The 26,635-nt window shown below is 41.3% G+C and overlaps 3 protein-coding genes across 3 annotated transcripts in view; 1 reads left to right on the forward strand and 2 right to left on the reverse strand.

The window, feature by feature from the left end:
- The first annotated feature begins 276 nt into the window (after window positions 1-276).
- On the forward strand, window positions 277-10,381 carry LOC110976547 (proline-rich protein 11-like). The gene is made up of 10 exons (XM_087141524.1): window positions 277-458; window positions 2,401-2,630; window positions 2,825-2,960; window positions 3,762-3,887; window positions 4,773-5,027; window positions 5,561-5,659; window positions 6,123-6,215; window positions 6,691-6,812; window positions 7,497-7,650; window positions 8,138-10,381. Exons 2-10 carry the CDS (start codon window positions 2,497-2,499, stop codon window positions 8,204-8,206), a joined length of 1,188 nt encoding a protein of 395 aa, XP_086997650.1. The 5' UTR covers window positions 277-458; window positions 2,401-2,496; the 3' UTR covers window positions 8,207-10,381.
- Window positions 10,382-12,097: 1,716 nt separating this feature from the next.
- The window catches only part of acad10 (acyl-CoA dehydrogenase family member 10), a 67,373-nt gene continuing 52,835 nt past the window's right edge, over window positions 12,098-26,635 (reverse strand). The window contains exon 16 of the mRNA XM_087141223.1: window positions 12,098-12,410. Coding sequence (XP_086997349.1) covers window positions 12,144-12,410 — 267 coding nt within the window. The 3' untranslated portion in view covers window positions 12,098-12,143. The remainder of the gene's footprint in view (window positions 12,411-26,635) is intronic.
- Window positions 21,771-25,541, reverse strand: LOC147798251 (kappa-type opioid receptor-like). The gene has a single exon (XM_087141734.1). It carries the CDS (start codon window positions 25,424-25,426, stop codon window positions 24,266-24,268), a length of 1,161 nt encoding a protein of 386 aa, XP_086997860.1. The 5' UTR covers window positions 25,427-25,541; the 3' UTR covers window positions 21,771-24,265.

Consider the following 26,635-nt stretch of genomic DNA (forward strand, 5'->3'; position numbering starts at 1 on the left):
TTCCAGTCAACGTTTGAACAATTTAAAGGAGCAATCCCGTATTGAAGTTCACGCTCGCGCTCGGACTTTTGAAATGCTATCTATTTCTACCCATGATGGCGTGAAGTAAAATAAAAGTACTTCATGTTTGAAACTGCTGAAAATGTGATTAAAAGGGGTGACATAATATCCTGGATGGACCGGTATTTCAATTCCAGAACAGATGGATATTTACTGCCTTTAATATTTGTAGTAGTCTGGTTCCCAGGGTCAATTGAAAACAACGTTCGATTTGTAAACATTATGCTGGGTGTATGACTAACCTAATTTCCAGGCGCTTGCGGCAGATTTGAAATTGTTGAACATGTCGAAAATGGTTTTCTGTTTAATGTAATTAAACTTAAGAATTTGCGCCGTTTTGAATAACTTTGAGTAAATCAAGTGCAAGAAAAAATCTCCCAGATATACTGCTTAATTTGGTAAGCTTAAGTTAAAGTTACATCTCATTACTTAGCCCCGGGTTGCCGGTATGGTACGTCATGCCGCGTGCCGGTTGCTGATCGTCATGATCGTGTACAAAATTGTGCATTAGGCTATTTTGATCATGATCATGATGTGTAAGTTTATGCATGGAGAAATAAAACAGTGCCAAGTGCAGTTGCAATGTACATGATATATCATGTACAAAGTAGTAATTGTTGGTGAGTTCACTAGCGCTGGCAATTGGCATTCACTGGACTGGTTGTTTCCTTGAATGTTGGTCAAGTCGTCCCCAAGTCATGTCGTCCCGGGTCAACTCTTCCCCTAGTCAAGTCGTCCCCTGTATAAATAATTAAATTATAATTATAGTTTTATTGCGACAATTTATTTTGGGGGATAATATTTTCTTAATTAGGGCCTACTCCTCAAGTTTTTACTGTGGCAATTTATTTTTGGGGGGAGGGGATACTTTATTTATTTTCATTTTTACTTATCAAGTTTTTACTGCGGCAACTTATTTTTTGGGGGGATAATCTTTTTTATTTTTTACTTATCAAGTTTTTTCTGCAATAATTTATTTTGGGGATTTATTAATTTTTTTTTTACTTTTCAAGTTTTTACTGGGATAATTTATTTTTTCTTTTTCTTTTATTGACTTTTTTTCTATTTATTTTATTTAAGTGATTTATTTTTATTTCATTTAATAATCATTTATCAGACAGGACTGGATTATCTCTTTTGAAAGTGTGTAAGCTCTGAAAAGAGCTTGTTGAGGGTGAAAATGAGCCCTAGAAAAATTTGCATGACAAGTAGAGTGCGTCCCAACGCAGAGCGTCCCCAACTCAGTTGTCGGCCCGTACGCCACATCTAAAGCTGCCGCGAAACACTGCCTCCGTCGGCAAAACGTCAAAAGGGTGGCCATGCGCATTGAGTCTTGCTGATGTGGAACCCCAATTATACCCTAATTGATTGATAAGCAACAATTACAAGTAACTTCATTTTACAAGAGTTTTATTATAAAATACAACTTTAATAGAATTCTACAAGATTTCCTTCACTATACTCTTAAACAATCCAGTGAAAATGTTAACTGATTTTCCTAGTAATTCAAAATACACGTAGTTAAAATTCATTTCTCACATTACTGATTCAGAGAGTTATTCAAATAAACTGGAAATGACTACTGGAAGATTTGAAATGTAAAGATGTTCAAATTGCTTTGACAATTCAAACAATTGGCCTATGTGCTCTTACATTGGCGCACACCAGGAATGGCCCTTTTAATAAATATATGTTGCACGTCTTGGTCACCATAGATTTCGAAAGCTGCCATGTAGGAGTCTCTGTCTTGTTTTTCTTCTCTTCTTCGTATGGTTGATGCACCTAAAAAGAAAATTACATGCACAGACAACGCTTGTAAGAACTAGTGGGGGATGACCTGACCCAGGGACGATTTGACTTGGGGACGATTTGACCCGGGGACGACTTGACGCGGGGACGACTTGACCCGTTTCTGTTTCTTTCCTGCATGGACCGAGTGAGTGCATGGTATTAGTAGGCCTAGGCCTACCCCAAGTTCTTTGGAGTTTGTCATCTCATCATCCATTATCTTAATTATGCCTTTCTTAAGTTATTACGCTTGGGGTTTTAGTTTAATTGTTTGATTTGTTTAGTTTTCGTTTCTCCATGTCAGTGTGTATTTTTCGTTATTGTTTTTAAGTCAATTGTGCTGCTTTCTCAATTAGTTTTATTCACTATTAGTCTTTGTTTATGTTTATCTTTCTCATTGACTTTGTAATTGTGTGTCTATACTTACTGTTTTCAGCTTTTTCCAGTTCTTCACGTTTTCTCGTTTTACAAAGTAGTAACCAACACCTTCACAAGATGCAATTCAGAATACAATTCATTCACATTTCCTTTTTTTTTCCCCTCATTTCTCAGCTATGACTTTGATTTGAATGCCCACGTCACCAAGTTCCAGAACTGCTGTAAGTCTAACTCCTGCAGACTTCTCGCCAACTTGCCAAGATCTCGCATATGGCTGGTTCCCACCATCGACGCCGGCATCCATCATATTACGCAAAGCGTCGCAGACGTCGACGTCATCACCCTTACCATCCGAGGAACCAACTTTCTGAGCAGCAGCAGCAACAACAGCAGAATTCTTCCGGGTAAGGGACAAATAGTTGCCCTGATCATCTGTCCAGTGGGTAGGCCAGGATGTGTGCCGAAACTGTCAATTTTTGGTGGGTAATTTCTTGTATCGCTAATGTGCAAAACAGCATGAATGTTCGTAAAGTTGTTTTTCACACAGAAAGAAAGGACAGACTTTTTTCTTAAGAATTTTTTTTTCATTTGTAAATAGATGCAGCATGGATGAAAGTGAAACCGACGTCTACATCCCTGTGCCTGTGCCTCTCTTGGATATTGGCATCACGTCTTGGCTTCCTCTTCTAGAACTGGGGGGAGCTTGGAGGTGGTGTAGTGACAAAGTCACTCAGGTCAGTTGGATCAATCTTGAAGCAGTACTATTCATCCTACAATCTGCCAAAAATTCAGGGCCAGATTTTGTAGGATTTTGATGAGTTTGGAGCTGTTGAGTGCTCATTCATGGTCGCATGACTCGGAGTCCTCATGCAACGCTAGCTCTGTTTGATTTCACTTTTATATGCCACACACGTTGGTACTGCTTAATGGTAAGAACTTTGCCATTAGAACATCACATGCACTTACTGTAATAGTCTATTGCATGCATCTGCTCCATTAGACAGGTAGTAGGGACGGATCTCACTGGAAATTTGTAACCAGTTTGTTTGCTGCTGTTATTATTATTGTTGTTTTGAATAGCTGAATAATTTTAATCTTTATTTTGATTTTACTTGTGTATATGTTTGTATGTAATAATGAATGTGTAAAGTGTTAATGTATGTTTTTAAGTGAGAAATCAAAGAGATTTTTACTATATGGTATATTTTCTAATGTATATGTAACAATGCTAATCAATCAATCATTGCACAGATTTATTACCAGTATTGTGGTCAAGTTATTTTCCAAGTCTATAAGTAAATATGAAAGGATCGAGGTGATGTACAGCGGAATATGAGTGTTTGAACACACAGCTGACGCAACTGGGCAAGACCTTGACAGGTTTTTCGCCAAAGTACTCAGACAAATATTTGTATATTTGGCACAAGCCCAAAAGGAGCCTCAAAAAGCTTTCAAACAAATATAATTTGAGAATTGAATTTTGGTACTGTTCTCCACTTCAATCTGCTCATCCCAGAATTTCATTTGATAACTAGAGCCTTGACTGGGTAAAAGATGCAGTCTTCCCCTCCAGAGTCTACCAGAGGGAACTTCAAGAAACCAAAGATCAGCTCCGGCTGCTGCATCAGCAGATAGAACAACTCAAGGAGCAGACGCTTAAGGTATCGCAGAAACACCAAATCCAGAGGTTGTTCCTTTCTATTTGTTTCCTTGATCTAGATCAAGCATGACACCTGTCCCAGTGGGAGCATGTGGGTATTTCCAGCGGGCCACCAAGCAGCATTTCTGTTTGATGTATTGGTTGGACCTGGTTTCACAGCCCTGCTTGGCATTAAGCAGATTGGTTTGCTAAGCACAAAAATTGCTTAACAGTGAGCATATTGTGGTGTGCTTAGCAGAAAAATTGCACAGTTATGCATAGAGATTTCCATTGTAACGTAACCCAGTTAAGCTAATTTTTCCTGTGGGGTTAGCGTGCCATTTGCTGTGCTTAATATTGCCACCATGAAACACACAGAGCTTTTGTTAGTGTAAAATCCAGTACTTAGTGTCGTGAAATTGGGTCCTGGCGTTTGCAGGACAGGAAGCTGTCCTTATTGGAATGGCCAATCCTTCTGAGCTTTGAGACACTCCCCAAAGATAACTTACTTTGTATTATCATTTCTTCATTGAGAATGGGTGGCTAGAGAGTAAAATGCTCACCTCTGCATACTGTGGCCTGGGCTCAATTCCTTCCTTGGGCCATTGTTGGTTCTCTCCTGTGCCAGGAAAGGTTTTCTCCAGGTTCTCTGGTTTCCTTCCCTCAGTAAAGAATGAACATAATCTCAAGCTATGCTCCGTGGTCCAATGTGGATCATTTGACAGTTTCCTGAGGTGCATTTAGGTGCCTTTGGCTTAAGCAGTTTTTGTGTCTTTATTGTAAAGTTCATTTCAACATGAAGGATATTGATTAAATATTTAAATGATTAAGTTACCATTGGGAAAAGGACATGCGTGTAGTTTTCTGGTAAATGTAAACATTTCCAAACTTTTTTATCTTGTGGCAGATAAAATGCAGCAAGCCAGCTCCAGTCTACAAATGCAACTGTCAAAACTCAATGCAAGTCAATCTGAGCAAATCTCATGTACTGCAACCAAGTGGACACAACCCAAAGCCCACTGCCAATAGAAGGGTGCTGCCTGGGGAGAGCATCCCCCCACCAGTGCCAGCCGTAGCCCCGCCCCCACCACCCCCACCACCTCCTCCTCCAATCACCCTGCCAACGAAGGCGCTGGTCTTCAAGAAGAAGGGAGCAGCAAAGGTAGTGTTAACCTCAAAAGCTGACAATTTGGACTGATGGGATTAATTTTTAACAAAGCCCGGATACTTACACCGAGTCCAGGAACAGATTTATGACCTCATGTTTGGTCCCAGCTTCGTCCAGTGTCCACAGACATACATGTACATGAGCAGAGTGTTATTTGTAGGCATAAATAATGCAGTGGCTGAGGGATTTCAAGGAAGAAACCTGCCATGAACAAGCCAACTGATATCAAAAAGATGCGAGGGCAGTGTCTATCCTTACATGCATTTATGGGGAGAGTTTGTTAGCCCGACCCTCTTCTTGTAAGCCTTAATCCTGCTAATTAGCCCTGACCTTTTCTGGATACTTTGGCAAGGAACATTGCCAGATGCATCGATTGGCATCTAAGGTCAGCATGGCTTGCCTGCCTAGAGCAGCAAGTCCAGTGGCCTGAAGGCCAAACAGCCTGTAAGTGTGGTCACTCTGCCACCACAGGATCCCGGAGTGACATTTTCAAAGGTTTAATGAGAATCTATCTTTGCCTGTGATAGTCCTCCAGTCAAGCTAGCACCGGCGATCAGCGACCCCTTGTTACACTGTCAGACATCATGAATGTGAAGCTGAAGAAGGTGTCTGACCAGCAATCTAAGGTATGTAAATCTTGTGTAGACAAATCCGAGGAGAGGCCATTCCTGCGGGACCATCAAACTCGCACACAAGTTTAACTTGAACATATGTGCGCAACACACAAGTTTTAACTTGAGCATATTTGCGCATCTTGACAAGACACAACCCCCTTTTGGTCAAAGAGGAATGTAACGCGTGCGTCCCACCAATGTTCAAACAGGATAGCCCTTCAGTGATGGCTTCTAAATTCCTGTTGCCGGGTTAGTCTATAACCTCGGTAACATCAGCTTGTTGCTTGTCGTGGCTTGTGGCAAGGTTTGCAATCTCTTCTAAAAGTAGCCTGTGACAGGCCTCAAAATCAAATTTCAAAGTTCCTAAAAACTAACTACTTTAACACATCAGAGGGGGTGTGGCCAAGGGGTTAGGGGTCGTGACTCCTGACCAGAGGGTCTGAGATTCAAATCCACTCGTGTGTTGTTACTATAGCAACCAACCTCAGATGCATCAAACCAGCGTGCTGTTGTAACACTGATGGACATCATGAATATCGAGCTGAGGAAGACTTTCAAGGACAAAAAGGTACTCACAGAACTGGCATATTTCTGTCTTAAAACGGCAGGACTCTTTTTGACTCATGTTCAGGTCTCAGTCATGCAACAACAGATTTTGTTGAAACTTGACTTGGAATCATCCATGTTTTGTGCACCTCTGAAGTTTCATTATAATCAGATGAATTGTTTTCAATTATAGTTACTAGTATTATACACATCAACAGCTGGGAAATCAGCGCTTTTGCCCATGTAAAATGGAAAACTTAAAAACCTGCACTGAAAATTTGACCAATATTTTGCAAAACTGGGTATGAAAAGGGTTTCAAAATAGGAATAACACATCAGTCGGTAGCCTCATGAATGTCAAGAACCAACTTGGAGTAGTGTGTTGCCTCTTGTTGAAGTTTACAGTACTGCCAAAATGAGAAGTCTTTGTTTATGGCTTTAAAGATTAAATTATAATTTTTTTTCTTTGGTTTTTGTTTTTCTTGGTGTCATCAAAGACTGGAGCCAGTGGTCAGCATGAGGTTGGAAACGGTGACCTCAAGGCTGGCAAGTTGAGGAACAGACGATCCCTGCATCAAAACAATGATGAGAATGTGAATGGTATGGTGCTAAGGAGTAGGTAAGAATCCTTGCCAGGGGTCTGAACTTTGTATCAGCGGACATTCTTTTGAATACAAATTTCCAATTTATTATTAAAAAAAAACCTTCCTTGTACTCTTGCGTAAGCTTTAACCCCTTCGCGCCGGGAGGCGGCTATAGCCGCCGTGAAAATTGAGATCCTCAGCCCGCTTTTATTCTCGGCCCACGCTTGAGCGAACACGGTGGAAGAAGGCAGACCTTGGCTCTTGTATATATGGTAATTGGTCTTTGTGCATAGCCCAGAAATGAAAAGACCGATTTTGCATCATAATCACCAGCTTCACAATGGTCCCCACTTTGAAAAGAGGCAACAGGAATGTGGAAGGGTGAGTAGAGCCGCATGCCACCAAACAATGACCCTTTTTACTGTGTAATTCAAAGCGTGCAGAGCACGCAGGGCCACAAACCGAGAATTTGTGGTTTGGCAGGTGGCCTTCGTGGCCAAGCAAGGCTGGAATTCTTGGAGTCGGCTTTCGGGAAGAAATTCCCGTCATCAAGGGGTTAAGTATACAGTTGAATCATGAAAACACAAGACTGAAAATCACAGAAGCTGTAAAATCAAGGGAAAAAAAACAAACATGAAACAGTTACAATTTTAAATTCAAACTCATAAAATTGTTCCCAAGTGATGAGGAAACCGTTTTTACATTTTTCTGCCTGGTAGGATTTCTGAGGAGGCACTACAGTATCGAGGCTGCCTACGGAAAGTGAGCATGGTCCGTAGTCCAGGTGGGACACCGCTGCGAAACAAACCGAGCGAGAGTCAGGGCACCGGACTAACGCCGCTCATGACCAAGGCTCTACGTAGGAAATTCAAGGTTCGTCTTCGAAACAGAATAACAGTGCCAGCACTGTGTGAATATCAAATGTACTGCCTTTTGCAATTCAGAGATATTTGCCATGACCAGGTAAAATGTCTGGAAATGAGACAAAGAGTCACTGCTTTCCATACCGCAAAGTTGTTCAAAGTTGTGTAAAGTTTCCAGATTCAAAATGTCTGCTTTTCATGTAAGTTTGAAATTTCTCAATTTTTCTTGTATGGAACTTGTAGCTGTTGTAGTGATGGAAAAGATTTGTTCGTTTTGTCATTTATCAAGCCTAACAAATCCCACATTTTTTTCTACATGACAGTTGGTGAGATTATGTGAATTTTTCTGTAGATGCTCGAAAGCAAGAGTACGGAAGACTGCAACTGAGCTGATTTTTTTGCCAAATTTAGCCAACTTATTTTCAACCCCTGTGGTTGTTCCAAGCAGTATTCCTCGGAATCTCTCTTTTATTTTCTCTTTCATCTTGTTTGTACAGACAATTCGGACACCATCCCCATCAACGCAACTCGAGTCCATCAGCCCATCATTTAACACGTCAAATTAGTCATACCTGTAGTCTTCAGAGAGTGCCAAATGAAGTTCTGCTATGCACCTGTTCATGTGTTAACAATACATGAACCTTGATTGATTCCACCTGACCTTCCAGTTAGTTTTGCTGACAACAAATGCAGAATGGTTTCAGAGTGACAGTGACCTCAAATATTATGCTAGGAGGTAAAAGCAGGTGTCCAAATTGAGTATTTTTTGGAAATGACTCAGATTTTGGCCATTAGCAAGTAGCAGTGAATGACTTCAGCCCCCAATAATGTTGCCCATTTTGGACAAGACCATTAGACTGTAAAAATATTCCTAACTTTAACCCTAACCCTCCTCAATCCTTCACCTGTTGGAGGACTGAGGAGTGTTAGGGTTAACATTGTCAGCTTCTGATCTTCCATATGCCAAGGGGGACATGCTCCGTCAAGAGTAGTGTCTAATTCTTTGAATGAAGTTCAGAATACATTTTTGGTTACAGTATACCTGTTGTCGTAGTTCTTGACTTCACATTTAGGCAGCAGCGTAGCCAGAATTCTGAGCGGAGGGGGGGGGCTTCACGTATAAGTGGGGGGGGGTGACTGAATGTTGGATATATACATGTACATAATCTCGATCGCATCAAGTGCAGGGGCGAGGGGGACATTTTTTTCATGGGGGGCATGCACCCCCCCTTAGCCACACCGCTGCATTTAGGTATTACGTTGTACAACTCGACTCACACAAATATGACCGCAGTGTTCCCCCCTGTGGCTGTTATCATGAGCTACTGGCTTCAATAGTGGGGTCCTGCAAGGCTGTCCTGAATAGTGGTGCATTTTTTAGCTCATTTGCGACCCAACCCCCCAAACGAGTCACAAGTGACCAGAGTCATTATCAAGCTAACAGGCCTGGAAGAGAATCTGGCTCAGTGTATATAGCAAGCCTCAACACATGCACTCACACTTCATCAGGATGCTGGACTGGAGGATATTCAAAGCCAAGAGCTCAGTTTGCTCTGTTCAACGAAAACTAAAGATTTTTTTTTTTTTTTTTTTTTTTTAAATGGCAATAAAACTAATTTTGAGGGATCTGGTGACATCTCTTCATGGTTGGTCACTGTGACAACCATAGTGACGAGATAGTAAACTTATAAAACCGAAAATAATGAAGACTGGATTAAAAGTAAATAAACACGTATGTACATTTGCAGTTAGCCCTTTTGAAAATGGACAAAATAGGAGGGCGCTATTTAAAGAGGGTAAAATTTGGAGTGAAATACAATAGATTTTTAGGAACCCAATAGCACCCTCCTGGTGTGTCTGCCATATCTCAAATAGGCCAATTAAGCATGGACCACTCATGCGTAGAGTTGGTTGGGAAAGCTAAGGTTTGTGTTGAAAACTGCTATAACTTACGCTCTGCAAAACGCAACGTGGATAGGCACAGACCCATTTTTATATAATACTTTTTAGTTTGTTTTAAATTCATTTCTGGTAACGTCTTTTTTTATAAAGTTGTTTTATTTCTCTATTGGCAAATGTAAATATGCACAGTGTAACCAGCGGCTGTATTCACATTCTGTGGATTAAAGGTTAAGGGTTAAGGTTGAATTTAACTAATACATATTACTAACTTAGATTATATTACCAACGAGAAAAAAATGATATCGTATTTTATGCTTGTAAATCTGATATTATAGGCATTTCTGTTGTGAGAGAAGGTTTCAAGCTCTGCCAGAAATAGATTGCAATTTAGCTATGCCAACCCTTCTCCCACACAATTAAGATCCAAATGAAGGAACTTGGCATCAAATTCGAGGCTAATCCTCAAGACCCTTCAAGATATACCCGAAGGCCTTGGGAGGATTTTGTAGGATTGAGAAAGGTAACAATTCAACCACTCTTAAATTTTCCAGATATTATTTTACAATACCTTTAATACGGAGACTTGGTCATTATGATTTCTAGTCAAATTCTATAATAGGGCGTATTTCCCTTTAAAACAGAAAGCAATAAATGCCTTAATGAGTCTGAGTGGTTTGAATTTCACAAAAAACAGGAATGGTTGGATGAAAAAGACAAGGCACAATTTTCAGCCACTAACATGATTCATTACAATGTTTTCAGGGTCACCCATAATAGTCAAATAGAAATTTTCTGTTGTGCATGATAGAAAATATACTCAAAACATTTAACTTTTGATAGTTTCAGCGTAAAAAGCAGTTTACTCATTTTTACGGTGACAAACTAGCACTTCCAAACGTCTACTTAATAGGAAGAGAAAAAAACGTACCTGTGAAGCACCTATCTGGGTTTAGAGAAACAATGGTGGAAAAAAGACTTGTTTTAGGGACACAGGAATTCATGGTCCCCTGCGCCTGGTCATGAGTCCACATGAAATAAGGGAAATTGATACTCAGCATGACATGGCAAAGGGGGACCCCTCCCTAAAATGTAATGCCTTTAGCTATACGCTTGGGGACTGTGTACTGCATCCCTCTGAAAATCCAAAAGGAATTTCCAAGATTCCTACAACACAAAAGAAGACACAAAAGAGGGGAGTTCCCGTTGCCGGACAGTGGAAAATTTGCCGACATGAGACAGTTGGAAACCTTTACAGTTAGCTCAAAGTACTGCACACTACTTGCTTTGCATGAACACAAGCTTTGCAACACTATCACGGACGAATTGTCAACCAGTGGTCAATTTAGACTGGTAACCTATGCATGAAATATATACCTGACACCAGGCAAAATTGACCAGTGGTTAAAAAATTGTTGCTGATCGAGCTTGTCCATACAGGTATGGAGAAAGAGGGGTGCTTTTCACTGGTTCACAGGTGTTGCTCACGTCATCAGATAACAAATCTATGCATGAACCAATTAAGGTGAAATCTTGCCTTAGAACAGCAGGGAAGTCTGGAATTTGAAAGATAGAAGTTATACTTCTTACCAGGCATCCTGCAGTTTTCCAGATCTCGGCTTTATGTGCTTCATTTTCATGAGTTTAACCTGCAATGTAACTTTTCTTCCACAAAAACAATTTATCTTCATGTGACAACAAAGGTTCAATACTTCAAGCTTAAGCCAGGGATAAAACCACACTTTGGAAAAAGACCCCAGTGATTTGTGAATGCCATCAATACCATTATTACCATTTGCAATCTTCGCATACCAGGAAAAAGTTGTACATTCCCAGAGATTTTTGCATTTTGACTGTTGAATATCCAATGGCTTCTGGATCCATTTTCCTGAGCTATGATCGTGTTAAGAACCCCTGAGCTGGGAACCAGTCATAGCCAATTTGCATTACATGACATTTTGGTTCATAATCTGTTGTTTGCTAAGCAGATTGTGCCGAGTGGCCTCATGAAAATAGCCTCTAAATGCATTGTAATCTGGAATTTTTGGTTTCAAATGGAAGCATCCTTTCAAGGAAAGATCATCCCATCATTTCAATGATTTCTTCAGTTCCATCCGAGCTATCGCCCTCCGGTGCACCTCGTCTGGACCGTCTGCCAGCCGTAGGATCCTGGCCCAGGAGAAAAAGTACGCCAGAGGCCAATCGGCACTCAGTCCAGCTCCTCCAAAGGCCTGGATGGCCCTGTCCACTACCCTCTGGGCCATGTTGGGTGCCACCACTTTGATCATGGCAATCTCTGGTGCGGCAACCTGAAAAACAAAAACAAAAAACTTCCAAAGTGGTGCCATGTGGGTGCTCAGGAATCACAACAATTTTAAATCTTTTATGGCCTTTCAGAGGGGCGGGGCTAAATCTTGAGGTTTTTAAACATTTCAGGAAAAGGTGGAAAAGATAGAAGTCCTCCAGAACAAAAACCCACTTTTTTCTTCATTCTAAAACTGACACAAAACAGTTTGTGGCCCCTTTTTTTTTTGGGGGGGGGTGCATGCCCCCACTTGCTGCCCCCAAGAATCCATCTCAGGGGTAAGAGTTAGCTGATTTGGGTTAAGATTTATGGGAATTACAGGATTTGCTACAACTTGCCTTGTTGCCAACTGTGTCCATCATGTGAGCTGCCTTGAGTGTCAGTAACCTAGCCTGTTCTATCTCTATCCGCGACTCAGCTATAGCCTCTTGTATGGTCCCCTGCTGGGCCAGGGGCTTGCCAAAGGCTACACGGTCTTGTACCCTGCTCACCATGAGCTCTAAGCACCTTTCAGCCATGCCGATTAAACGCATGCAGTGATGGATTCGGCCTGGTCCCAGTCGACCCTAGCAACAGACAAAGAAATTATGACACATCAATGGATGATACTACCCTCTCATTTTCATTTTCTGTCGCTTTGTAAATATACACGAGTAAAGTCAAATATCGCATAACTGACCTTACTGGGAGTGATTTTTTTTTATGATGCAGAATTTCTAATCCTCCATTTCCATCACGTACATTCAAAAATTAATAGGTTTTTTCCAATGTTAGATTTTGCTGTCATTTTCTCTGTTGTATATAAATAAAAGATGCTAAAGAAAAACTCATGATGATTTAACTAACATCAAACACAAAAAATGGTTGCATATTTTCCCTTTCTCTACTCTTCTACAATTGCAGTTGTTATATTTTTACAAATGATGGCAGACATGTACAGCAGTTGACGTTTTTCTCAGCTCTTAGTGTCTGTCGGCTTGACACCATCATTTTCAAGGAAAGTATGGTGAATCCACTGAATTTATCCAGGTGCTACTTGATCGCGATTCATTTGTGGCCAAATAGTTTCTGCTACCACGGCAACAGAGCTTCAGAGCTTCAATGGATCAAAGATGAACATGGACCATTTACCCAGGGATGTGCAACCGCGAGCGGCCCCAGTGCAAACATGTGCGACCTTGGTTCCATGCGTGTTACGGATTGTTATTACCCCCGCAGGCGCTCTTGACTTTCTCGAAAAAAACTCGCGACCTCATGACACGCGTTGCAGCATGTACAGTGCAGCCGTGGTTCTGCCGAGATGAAGCACCGATGCGGTGCTTAAATCTATTCATTTTGACGAATAAATCTTCTTCACTTATCGATTTCAAGCAGAAACAAAGTTTTAATGAGGCAAAATTCCCCAATTTTGTGGTACACTTTTCTCAGAATGTATAGGGTGAAATATTTTGAGCAGCATATTTTTAGACTTAAAATATTACAAGAAAACAAAGTGGTAGACAGGAATATACCGGTATGTTTTATTATTAGAGTTAATCCAATTCAATTTCTGCTTTGATATTGTGCAGGCCGTAACATGCATTGAACCAGCTCTGAGCTTACGTGCACATCCCTGGGTACATGGTCCGTGACCTAATTCGCTCTTGTCTGACTGGACTGTATGATTGCTTCACATGCTGAATTTCAATTGTCAGTTATATTCCAAAGCTCTTTGATATGACAACATGGCAATGCATCAATACAATTGTCTGCTGATTGTGCCTGTGGTCTTTTAATGGGCAGCAAAACTAATGATCCCAATCACCAATAACTCATTCCAAATTACCGAGAATTTATCCAAGTAATGCATTAATCCAAAGTGATGCCGACTCCAAAATGCCTCCAGCTCTTCTTTCCAAATGTGGACGCCCAAGTTCCAGGGAATGATCAAAGGGGGCTAGATATTGGTCGTCTCATCATATCCCTGAAACTGGCCCTTCCCTTTTGGAATTAATTAATTCAAGTAATTAATTAGCAATATGAGTAAATTGACAGGACATTTGCCAGTATCTGCAAGATCCCTGATTTCCTTACCAGTTACTTTTACATGTCTTCATTTTGCAAACTTGTACATGGGATGGGGTGAGGGAGGGGCATCTATTACCACTTGTATGGCCCTTCTATACTGTGGGAGTGTCTGACCCAGTGGCAGGCCTTGCAATTCCTGATCAAAGAGCGGGGTTCAAATCCTATTACAGGGAGACCATTGCAAGTCACTTACGCCTACACGTACAATGTACCTCTCTCTACCCACGAGCACTAATGGATGGAGGACGCACAGAGAGTTTATCTGTGGTTGATCACCCTGACAACACCGGTAATGGTTTGTGGAAATGTTTTGCCCCGGTCAGCAGGGATAAACAGACGTGATGAGCGCCCAAAACCCACCACATACTGGATTGCACAATATGAATAGCTGTCATCAGATTTTAATTCATTAAACCATTATTCCACTGCAAACACAGTGAAGCGTAGAGCCCAATTGGTTGGTTGCCATGGAGACTGACACGTTTGTTGGTTATGTAGCATGATGGAAGCACCATAGTTGGGGAGGGAAGGGGATTTTATTTGGGGGCCCATTAAAATTAAACATTTCTTTAATGTGACCACTTATTAATTGCTTTTATGAGGCCGAGGGTGAGGCGAAAGAACTTTGAACTACTTTTGAAAGGAGTGGAAAGGAAACACTCAAGAAAACCAAATTTTTTGGTCCCATTTTTTTAGGGGGGGTGGTACATGGCACCCGTTTTCCCTCTGATGAGTCAATAGTTGGAAGACATGCAAACTACATGGCAAAAAAACGAACAAGTACGTAATTAACCACTGTGTTGTTCTCTTTTTTCTGTCATTAAAGAGTGAAAATACACCCGAAATAGTAGCTCTTCATAGAATGCAGAAAGCCTGCAGCAAAGTAGTCCTTCTGTCAGTTATCCGTTTGAGTGAATAGTATTCACAAGTTTCCATGAGTGGGGGGAAATTTTTCTCTGGGGGGACGAGGAGGGCGATGAGCCACTTACTCCGTCCCCCCAACAGGTTCAAATGCAGTCTGGAGTCCATGTTCAACCTGCGAGGTACTGCTCTTACGCAGGCTTTGGTTCAATTGTACACAGAACCAGATTACAATTTGAAATTGTCCCATCTGCAAATAAGGACTGAATATAATGTGCTTTTTCCTTGCTTTGAAAATCTTCACAGTACTCAAGTGATTTATAGTAAAAGCACCAAAATAAATCAGATTTAAGAAATAATTTATTTCAATTACAATAACATCAAGGTGAATAAAACTTGTTCTTGACTTTTTCACAACACATAAAATTGTACATCTATGATTCTTCCACCATGGTTGATGAATGCACATAATAATCAAAATACGAATTACAAGTTACAGAAGAAAACGTTACTTTGCTTCCCTATCATTTGATCTCTGCATTTCACTTTCAACCTATATATCTACATGTAAGCACCAACACATTCCAGCTTTCTAGTTTGATGGTTCAAAGACAGTCTTGTGGAACTTTTATCCGAGTGAAGAATAAAAGCAATTGCAATTTTAGATCATTCTAGGGCAAAATTCCATCAAAAGTTATCTGTAAACAGAGATTTTGGATTTTGAAATGTTCCCACATAAAACATCCATTGAGAGTACAGTATATGCATAATTTTACCCAAATTGTTTGGGATGGGAACACTTTGTATTTTTAAACTTTTGTTTTCAAGCAGCTTAAAACTTTCAATGAAAGTTTAAATCTTAAATAAGAGCTACTCAATTGAATGAACATGTCTGCATAATTAAGATCTAGTCTAGGGATGATCTCACATTTCTCACTGTACATGAAGGTGCTGTGCATAACTACATTCTAAGCTGTAAGCACTCTCACCATTTCCACAAGGCCAAAAATTGTGCAAGCCTAACCGTATCAATTTCTTGCAGCCAAAAATTCAACTGCAAACTTTTTCCTTACGCATCTGGTCATTAAAATAAAGTGTACAATTACCACTTATTGATATGCATTTACTAACCTATTAAATAGAATTAAATATATTGGTTGGTGTAAGTACACTTGTTTATACATGTATATATCACAAACACTTCAATGAATATCATTAATTAGGCACACATGATCAGCCGTGGAAAATATTTTTAAGAGAAAGGTACAAACACAACATTTTTTAAAACTTGCCGCCCAGTAGAGTATTGACCAGAAACAATTTTATTTGACTGCAGCATTAAGGCTGAAGAGCCATTTTAGTAAGGCAGCTTTCTTTTTGTGCAAAAAATATGTACAGGTTTGTGCACATTCTGCTGAAAATGAGTCCCTATTTTGTTCAGTTGCAGTCAAGATGAGAAAAAAAACAAACACGTTCCTTCTCTGAAATACAATTTGATGTCATATCTCTGTATGTTTATCAATTTCTCACTTATCTTTGATTTTTCAGGAATAGCCCACAAAGGCTCTATTGCTGTGAACCATACAACCAGCCAATCCCAAAAACAAAGTTGTCTCAGAAATACCTCCTCAAAACAAATCAAACAATTCATTCCGCTACACCTTACGCTACATGTGCATCACGGCATTATCCTAGATATACATGTAATTTGAAGTGTGTGCAATCAATGCAGACCACCGGCGTATCCATGTTTGCTGCAAATCCAATGTGATGTAATGATGTATTATCTTTTGTACTGTAATAATGTAATGGATACATCGAAAATTATTTTTTTCTGCTCCAAGCCATTAAAACATAAATGGAGCAATGGTCAGTGAGAATATGAAACAAACTCGTGATCGATTGGGCAGACAGTCACAGAGTCAGGGCAACCATCGATTCAGTATGGAACTTGCTGGAAATGTCAGATTTGGCCCTCTTGCTGCCTCTGTTGTTCCCTGGCACACTCTGGAGGATGTGGCACGTTCAGTGCCTCCCTGGGTGGGCGCCTGCAGCCGAAGGCCTCAAGAAATGCAGCACGGTACTGTGCATTCAATGCACCATAGATGAATGGATTAACAATGGTGTTAGCCATTTGTGGGAAATTTCTCACCCAGAACTGATTGGATTGCAGGGCCATGTCAATAGGACTAGGTGTCTCTGCTATGCGGCACATCCACTGAACGATTATGATGGCGTGATATGGTGCCTGGCACAGGAAGAACACCACCCCATTGACAATGATCATGACTGCTACTTGTCTTTTTCTTTGTTGGACCCTCTGACTTACGCCCAGCCTACTTTCAGTGGCCACCTGCTTGACCAAAGTGTGTATGAGCCTGATGTACATATAAGTGTTACAAAGCATGACGAGGAACCAGAGACCACTTCGAAGCATTGGACTGTAATATTTTACCTTAGGCTTCACAGCGATGCAGTCGGCAACTGTTGATGGATATTCTTGATACTCATCTCCGTCGGGCCACTGCACACACCACGTGCGCAAAAGGGACACTTCTGGTATTGTAATACACACAATCATCAAGCTGACCAACCAGCAGGTTAACACAATTTTGTAGACTCGACGAGGACCCCGGATACGGAGATGCTCAAAGGGATGGCACAGAGCCAGGTATCTCTCATATGTCACTGCGGTAACAAACGCAACGGATCCACAATATCCAGTCCTGAGCACAATAAAGTAAAGGGAACAACTAGCAGAATTCACAAATGGATAGGTAAACACTGCCGGAGAAGTGACATGCCTCCAGAGTAAGAGCGTAGCAAACAGGCTCAGATAAAGCAGGTCAGCTAGAGCCAAACTCGCCAGGTATACATTTGTGTTGGTCTGCATTGTCTGACCGCGGAGCAAGACAAACAGAAAAGTCAAGTTTGCGCTTACACCAACGCATAAAAGTACAGGAATACCGACAGTGATAAAAGTGACATCTGTTGGGGTGTAAAGCCATCGAGGTGCTTCAGCTTCACTGATGTTCCGATATTCACTGCACTTCACTGATGATATGTCTGATCCCATGGTCAGTTCAGGAAAAGGTCGTGTAAGGAGGCTCCACAATCTTTAATGACTGATAAATGGCTTAGTATTCACAGAAATCCAGATGAGAGGGTTCCCAAGTCAGTTTTGTTTTGATCTACTTGCCTGACTAAACCTCTCATGTGCATGTCAGAATGATCAAAACACTGGGCAGTGAGTGGAATTTCAGCCTGCTGAGAAGCGACACTTTGTATTGCGTACTTGAAGTTGATTGAACGAGGGTCTGAGTAGCAATCCTACATATATCACAGTTCAGGCATTTTGGACAGGTTGTAAACCAAACAATTCTCCAACAAGTGAAGAATTGTGGACGCTCACGGTTACGATGTGAAGAGAACTGGTAATAAAGGGAACACAGGTTTCAGACGCCCAATGACATCAATCATAAATGAGGCAAATTTCTGGTGAGTGAGATTGAATGCTATTGCGTTTGCACCAATCATCGGGGATACCTTAATGGCACCTGAGGGCAATGCTGGAAGCAAATGAATGATACTTCAGTTATTAAAATTCAGGAAAAGTAAAAGATGCACCAATCATCGGAGATACATTAATGGCACCTGAGGGCAATGCTGGAAGCAAATGAATGATACTTCAGTTATTGAAATGCAGGAAAAAAGTAAAAAGATGCCATCGAAACATCAGGTTCAGTTAAGTAGAATCCAGACCTATGATTACAGTATGTGGCCCACTTACACAGCACGTGATAAAGGATATTCCATGGGATAAAAAAATTAAACACGGTGGTTTTTACTATGGAACAGTTTATGCCGAGTGTGAACAAATTTGCTGATAGGGAACTAAAACCAGGGATTTATAAAACCGGAGCAATATTTAAAAGTATCTTGCCTTCTGCCCAATCATCAGTCTCCTTAGGTTTGTGCCACAGACTTACTAGCATGACTGAATGCATCCTTACAATGCCTTCACTTCATCCTGCGGGGCACCAGTGTGATTGTAGAAGCCATTTATTGGCATATCCAGCAGTTTGTGCCTGGTTTGTGAATGTGAACAGCAAACACTGCATATTGCTTTGAGTTTCCTTTGCTTTTTTTTTTAGGTACTTAAATGCAGGTATCCTGCTAGAAATCGGATTATGAAAGGCAAGTGATAACGACAAATGCCTCAAAACAATGAACCAAAGAGAGGTGGCCTGACTAGAACTTGTAAAATTTGTCAAGATGTTATGCCTGATTCCATAGTGACAAGTACTATGAGTAAGTAGGCCTCAGTGAACCGCCTCTTTTTAACATTTGGACAGGGTCATGACGTCCAAATGTTAAAAGAGGTGATTCCTAGAGTCCTACTTACTCTAAGTGACAAGTATTTACAAACTGTTCCAACAGACCCATTATCCTAACTCTTGAGTTACGACTGCAACCTGTCTGGTAACATTAGAAAAAAATTAGGGCTAACTTCTATGCATTACAAACTGTTACTCTGTGAACATCTACATGTATCAACAATGGCATTTTGTGGAAAATGATTCGTTTGAAATAGAAAAACAGGTAAGCAATCCCACAAATCAACAACGACCATATCACTACGGCCATCAAGTAAGTACTGTTCATCGCTATGAGTCTAAAGAAGTATCAAGTTCCAAATATCAGATTTGGTCCTCTCGCTGGTCAAGGTCTTCTTTTGCAGGAGGATGTGGCATGTTCCATCGATTCATGGGTCTGCACCTGCAGCCAAAGGCCTCAAGAAATGCAGCACGGTACTGTGCATTCAATGCACCATAGATGAACGGATTAATGATGATGTTGAAAAGGTAAAAAAAATTTACAAACCAATATTGATCAGATCTGGGGGCAATGTCAACAGGGCTGGGTATTTCTGCTATCAAGCAGATCCACTTGATGATGTTAAATGCATGAAAAGGTATCTGGCACAGGAAAAACACCGCACCATTGACAATGATCATGACCGGCCACTTGTCTCTTTCTTTGTTGGGTCCTCCCGACTTCTGCCAAACCTACATGTACTTTCAGTTGCTACCTGCTTGACCAAAGTCTGTACGAGTTTGACACACATATAAAGGTTACAAACCATGACAAGGAACCAGGGACCACTTTGAAGCAGTGGACTGTAGAATATTACATTGGGCTTTACAGGAACACAGTGAACCACAGTTGACGGCAAGTCTTGATACTCACTTCCATTGGGCCACTGCACGCACCACTTGTGAAAAAGGGCTTCTATAGGTATTGTGATACATGCCAGCATCAAGCCAACCAGCCAGCAGGTTAAAACAATTTTGGAGACGCGTTGAGAACCACGCATTTGGAGATGCTTCAATGGATTGCACAGAGCAAGGTATCTCTCATGCGTTACCATAGTAACCAATGCAACGGAACTATAATATCCAGTCTCAAGCAGGAGATGAAAGAGGGTGCAACCAGCAGAATTTACAAATTGAAATGAAAACACCACCGGGGAAAAGGCATACCGCCAAAGGACGATTGTTGCAAATAGGGTCAGGAACAGAAGATCAGCCAGAGCCAAGTTTGTCAGGAATACATTTATGTTGGTCCGCATTGTTGGAACACGGATCAAGACAAACAGAAAAGTTAAGTTGATGCCTACACCAATGCACAAAACAATTGGTACACCAATGGTGATAAAAGTGACATCTGTTGGGGTGTAAAGCCATCGAGATGCTTCAGCCTCACTGATGTTCTTATGTGCACTGCACTCTGCTGCTGATATGTCTGATCCCATCTTGTTGACTGACTACATCTCTCATACGTATGTAAGAATGATCAAAACACTGGGTAGTGAGTGGTATTTCAGACTTCTGAGAAGCGACACTGGGTACTGCACACTTGAAGTTGACTGGACGAGGGCCTGCAATGAGTAGCAATGATGTGTATACCGCAGTCCAGGCAATTGGGAGAGCTTGTAAGCTGAACTGTCCTCAATTCTCCAAGTGAAGAATTGTGGACTCTCAGGGTTGATTATGATGTGAAAATAATGGGTAAAAAAGGAACAAGATTGCAATGAACCATTCAGACAATTGAATGACATTTATCATGAAAAGAAGTAATTTCTAGCTAGCGAAATTGAATTATTGATTATTTTGAATGCATCAGTGCATTCAGACCAATCACCAGAGATACACCCTGTACCTTAATGGTACCCGAGGGCAATGCTGGAAGTAAATGAATGATACTTCAGTTACTAAAATGCAGGAAAAGTAAAAGATGCCAATAAAACATCAGGTTCAATACAGCAGAATCCAGACCTATGATTTCAGTCTATGGGCCAATTTACATGTACACAAATTAAGCATATCTGTGGGATAAAAAAAATCAAACACAGTGGTTTTTACTTTGGGAAAGATTATACTGACTGTGAACAAACTTTGTCATAGGACAATAAAATGCAGTACTGACAAAATCTAAGCTATTTTTCAAAAGCAATTTCCCTTCTGGCCAATCAACAGTCTCGTTTGATACGTTGTCACATACAGGCTTGACCAAGTGCATCCTTATCATGCCTTCACTTCTTCTTGTGGGGCACTAGCCGCCAAAAGCAGAAGCACCCACTCTTTGGTCAAAAAGAGCAATGTTAACTGAGAATGTTCATTTTGCTAGTAGTGATGCGACCCTGATGCCTTCATTTTCACAGTTGCTTATGAACCAGTGAAGTGCAGCTCCATGCAAAGGAGCCTCCGTTGTTGGGAAAACTGCAACCTCCCTTGGTCCAGGCCCTGGGCTCATTGTAATTGTGGAGTCAATTACAGGCATATTCAGCAGTTAATGCTTCGGTTGTGAATGTGAAAAGCAACACGCTGCATTGGATTTCATTTGTTTTTCAGATAAATACATGCAGGTAGCTGAAAGATGATCAGATTGCACAACTATGATGTGATGTGAGGACGACTGCCTCCAAAAAAAATGAACCGGAATTAGGAATAAGTGGCCCAACTGGGAGTTGTCATTGTTGAGATGTTACGACTCTTTCCATAGTGAGCTTTCCGAGTAACTAGGACTCAATGACCTGTCCTCTTTTAACATTGGAACATGGTTAGAGACATCCAAATGTCACAAGAGGCGATCTACTCTGAGCAGATGATGAGAATGTACAAGTTGGTCCACCAGACAAACTCAAAGAATAAGTTTGCCCAAGTGTTTCAAAATAGTCACAGTGTTGTCCTAAATAAATTACTAACTCTTGAATTCAGCAATACGTCTGGCAATGTTGGCATAAAATTGACAGCTGATTTCTGTGCATCACAATTTGTTTTTCAGTGAAATTCTAACGTTCCAACACAACAAAATTTCTGGGAAATATCAAGTGAGTGGTCCCCTAAATGAAGAATCAACACATCACTCCGGCCATCAATTAAGTGCTGATCACGCAGTGAGTCTAAAGAAGTGCCTTGTTGCACATGTCAGATTTAGTCCTCTCACTGGTCTGAGTCTTCCCTCGAACTCACAGGAGGATGTGACATGTTCCGTTGCTTTCTGGGTAAGCTGCAGGCCCAAGAAATGCAGCACGGTAATGTGCATTCAATGCGCCATAGATGAACGGATTAATGGTGGTGTTGAAATTTGCCAGCCAGTACTGATCAGATCTGGGGGCAACATCAACAGGGCTGGGTTTTTCTGCTATCAGGCAGATCCACTTGATGATGTTAAATGCATGAAAAGGTGTCTGGCACAGGAAAAACACCGCACCATTGACAATGATCATGACTGCCACTTGTCTCTTTCTTCGTTGGGCCCTCCGACTTCTGCCAAACCTACATGTACTTTTAGTTGCTACCTGCTTGACCAAAGTTTGTACGAGTTTGACACATAAATAAAGGTTACAAACCATGACAAGGAACCAGGGACCACTTTGAGGCAGTGGGTTGTAGAATTCTACCCTGGGCTTGACAGGAATGCAGTCCACCATTATTGATGGCAAGTCTTGATACTCATCTCCATTGGGCCACTGCACGCACCACTTGCGGAAACGTGCTACCTCAGGTACTATAATACATGCAAGCATCAAGCCAACCAGCCAGCAGGTTAAAACAATTTTGGAGACGCGCTGAGAGCCACGCATTTGGAGATGCTTCAATGGATTGCACAGAGCAAGGTATCTCTCACATATTACCATAGTAAGCAATGCAATGGAGCTATAATGTCTCGTCTCAAGCAGGAGATGAAAGAGGGTGCAACCAGCAGAATTTACAAATGGATTGGAGAACACCAATGGAGAAATGGCATACCTCCAAAGGATAAGTGCTGAAAATAGGGTCAGGAACAGAAGATCAGCCAGAGCCAAGTTTGTCAGGAATACATTTGTGTTGGTCTGCATTGTTGAAACACGGATCAAGACAAACAGAAAAGTTACGTTGGTGCCCACACCGGTGCATAAAACAATTGGTACACCAGTGGTGATAAATGTGACATTTGTTTGGGTGTAAAGCCATCGAGTTGCTTCCACTGCACTTGGTAGATGATATATATTTCAGTTAAACAACCTGCAATGCAGTTGATACGACAAATCTTCAAGGACTGATTAACTGCAGCAGTTCACAGCATTCCCAATTTGAGATTTCCTTAGTCAGTTCTTATATCTTGGTCTATCTTACTGATTTAAACTTCCATGAGCATGCTACAATGCTCAATGCTTACAGCTGTAAATGCAACACTTCATTAAAAAGACTGGACAGGGGCTGGAGAACCAGTCATAAATAGCTGTCATAAACTACTCGCTGAACAGCAATTTACTCAAAGAATTCAAATGAGTAGAGTTACAGAGACAGCAAGATTGGCATGATTCAGTGGCCTGGATGGTTATAAACACAACAGGAGCAATTATCAGTAATTGGAACTGACAGCATGTGTACATCACTGCATAGACAACTAACTTCAGCGATGCCCATCTCAGGTCTAACGACCTGACAGCAAAGCTTGACGCTAAGACACAATAGCTGGGTTATTATCATGCACAATAGGCAAGAGACTGCACAAAAATTTAAACTGCCGCACTGTAGAATCCTTGCATCTAATTATGTGCCACGGGAGGGTCCCTGGTAATGGCAAGTGCACAATTATGGCTACAGTACAAATCAAGCAACGACGGTCTAAGGGTTACAGCAAGTTCATGCCACAGGGTGTGTAAATGCAATCTGGCCATCTATATACACAGGCACAGCTGACAAACTGAAACTGCAATTACAGCTCCAACTCATCCACTGGTAATCTAGCCTGCTAGTCTAATCCCCCCCCACACAAAATCCAAGAAAACTGTGCAACAATTGAGAGGGGGACCATTTAAACTTGTAAAATTATCCATGCTTCCTGAGGGCACTGTACTGAAGGTGAATAATATGCGTACGTGCAACTTACAAAAATGATTTTCAATGTACAAGCCATGAGGTCAAGACGACGTTTGCTGGTTTTACAAGTAAGTGTTCATTTGTACATCATGCTGGCCGTTTTCTGCATCATCAATGTTTTTTCTTGCTATTATGGCACAGGCTGGTTGACTGCGAGAAGCCTGTCTTGGTTGCTGTATGCATTGGAATGCTTGACGAAAGGCTGCCCGGTAGTTTGCATTCATGGCGCCGTAGATCAATGGATTCACAAAACAGTTTGTCAGTTGAGGAAGAAGAACAACCCAGACTGAATAGCTCCCGCCAAGCGCCATGACGAGAGGATTTTCTGGGATCCCTGCGACAAAACAGATCATGTAGGAGATGTTGACAACCCGAATTGGTGTCTGGCATATGAAGAAAACAGTACCATTAACAATCAGCATGATTGCAAACTGGTTTCGGACTTGTAGAACCCTAGAAGGTGTCTCATTTGCTGTGGTGTTAGTGATGTCCTTGCGTTTGTCCAAAGCACGTACAATTTGAACAAACATGTAAATGTTAGCGATCACGAGAACCAGCCACGGGATGAGCACCAGTGGCTCCACATAGTAACCTACCCAGGGATGTACTGGGCCACAAGACGCATGAACTGATGGGAATGCCTCATACATGTTGTCATCAGGCCAGTGAAGACACCGCACACTGAAAATTGAAGTGCCAGGTACTATTGCACAAGAAAAGAGGAAACCTGCCAGCCAGCAGATTCCAACCATCTTGTATGTTTGCCGTCGACTTCGAATTTCCAGATGCTTCATGGGATGGCAGAGGGCAACGTATCTCTCCCAGGAAACCATAGTTATGAGTGCTACGGATGCAAAATAGCCGACATTGAAGGCAGCATAGAAAGTGACACAGCCAGCAGAATTCCAAAATGGGAGAGAAAATGCTACTGGAGAAGCCAGATACATCCAGAGGTACACCATACAATAAAAGCTCACTTGCCAAAGATCGGCAAGTGCTAGGTGGGCCAACAAGATGTAACTCTTGGATCTCATTTTGGACAGTCGCAAGAGGACAAACAAGAAGGTTGAGTTTGTAATGACGCCGATGCCCCAGAACACTGGAACGATGATTGTAACAAAGAGGATGTGTGTTGGAGTATATGACCACTCAGAAACAGTCTCGTTGGTGATGTTCACGGTATCCTGGAGACTGCACTCGCCAGACGTTATGCTTGATCCCATGGTAGAAAAATGAGTACAAGCTGCTTATTACCAGATGTCCTTAAGTTGGGATTTACATCAAGTCTTTATTCTGATTGCTTACATGTACACACCCAAGCTCTTGAGTAATGCCTGAAATGTTGAAGGGTTCCCAACATCACATGTGTAGAATTCGTTTTGTTAAGTGTATCTCACCATCTTTTTGATCAATGGTTTCAGGAACGCTGCATCTTTACAGTAGCTTACAGCAGGCTCTATGCCGTGAAATGCAGAACTGGCTAAACCAGAAAACAGGCTGTCTCAGGGAAGATTCAAGTTGTGTCGTCAGTTCCAGTCTTGTACATATGTATACATGTGTCTTTTGACGTTTCCAAAGTGACAATAAGAATGAATGCACAGCGATACTTTCATCTGATCTTTTTGACCAACTGAACTTCACATGTACATGCAAGAATGCACGAACCCAAATCACGCTGTCAGGGAAATTTCCAATATACATGATATGCGCAGTAAACTGCAAGACTGTGACGCGTGCTTGAAACTGATTGGACGAGGGCTGATATAACAATTACACATAAATGTCACACGTCAGGTAGTTTTGACCACTTTCAATGCTATAGAAACTGGTCACAAAAGCAACATGACTGTAATGGTTGATTCAAAGGCTTAGATGACATTAAATATGAAAGCAATTTCCAGTGTGTGATAATTGAAATATCAGTGTATTGCTACACATCACCAGAGATACCCTTCATGGCGTCTGATGACAACACTCAAAGCAGCTGAGTCAGTTACATGTATTACAATGCACAACAAATCACAGATGTCACAGAAACAGTAGCAGTGCAGCAGAATCCAGGCTTGTCATCATAGTCTAGGAGCACAGAATGGGATAAAGGATATTGTACACAGAAAAACAGAACAGTTTTCAATCGGGACAGTTTACACTGAGAGTGGACAGACTGGAACATGCATTCGGAAACTTGGACAATTTTTCAAATATGTACATGTATCATGCGTCTGGCCAGTCAGCCTTTGGTGAATGAACAACAGCCATTACATAACTAAAACTACAATAAGAATGCTGATCACTTCAGCAAGTCTGATCTGGTCCAAGTGCCTGGTTGTGTCCCATGTGGCTCTTTCTAGTAGTGGATTGCAGAATATTACATATGGGCTTCAGTCAGGCAGCCATGCAGGGTACTGATATGTGTGAGGTGGTCAAACAAA

Source organism: Acanthaster planci, linkage group LG09 (genome assembly GCF_054643075.1).
Source record: "Acanthaster planci isolate LZ-2023a linkage group LG09, COTS_SCS, whole genome shotgun sequence".
Taxonomy (NCBI): Eukaryota; Metazoa; Echinodermata; class Asteroidea; order Valvatida; family Acanthasteridae; genus Acanthaster; species Acanthaster planci.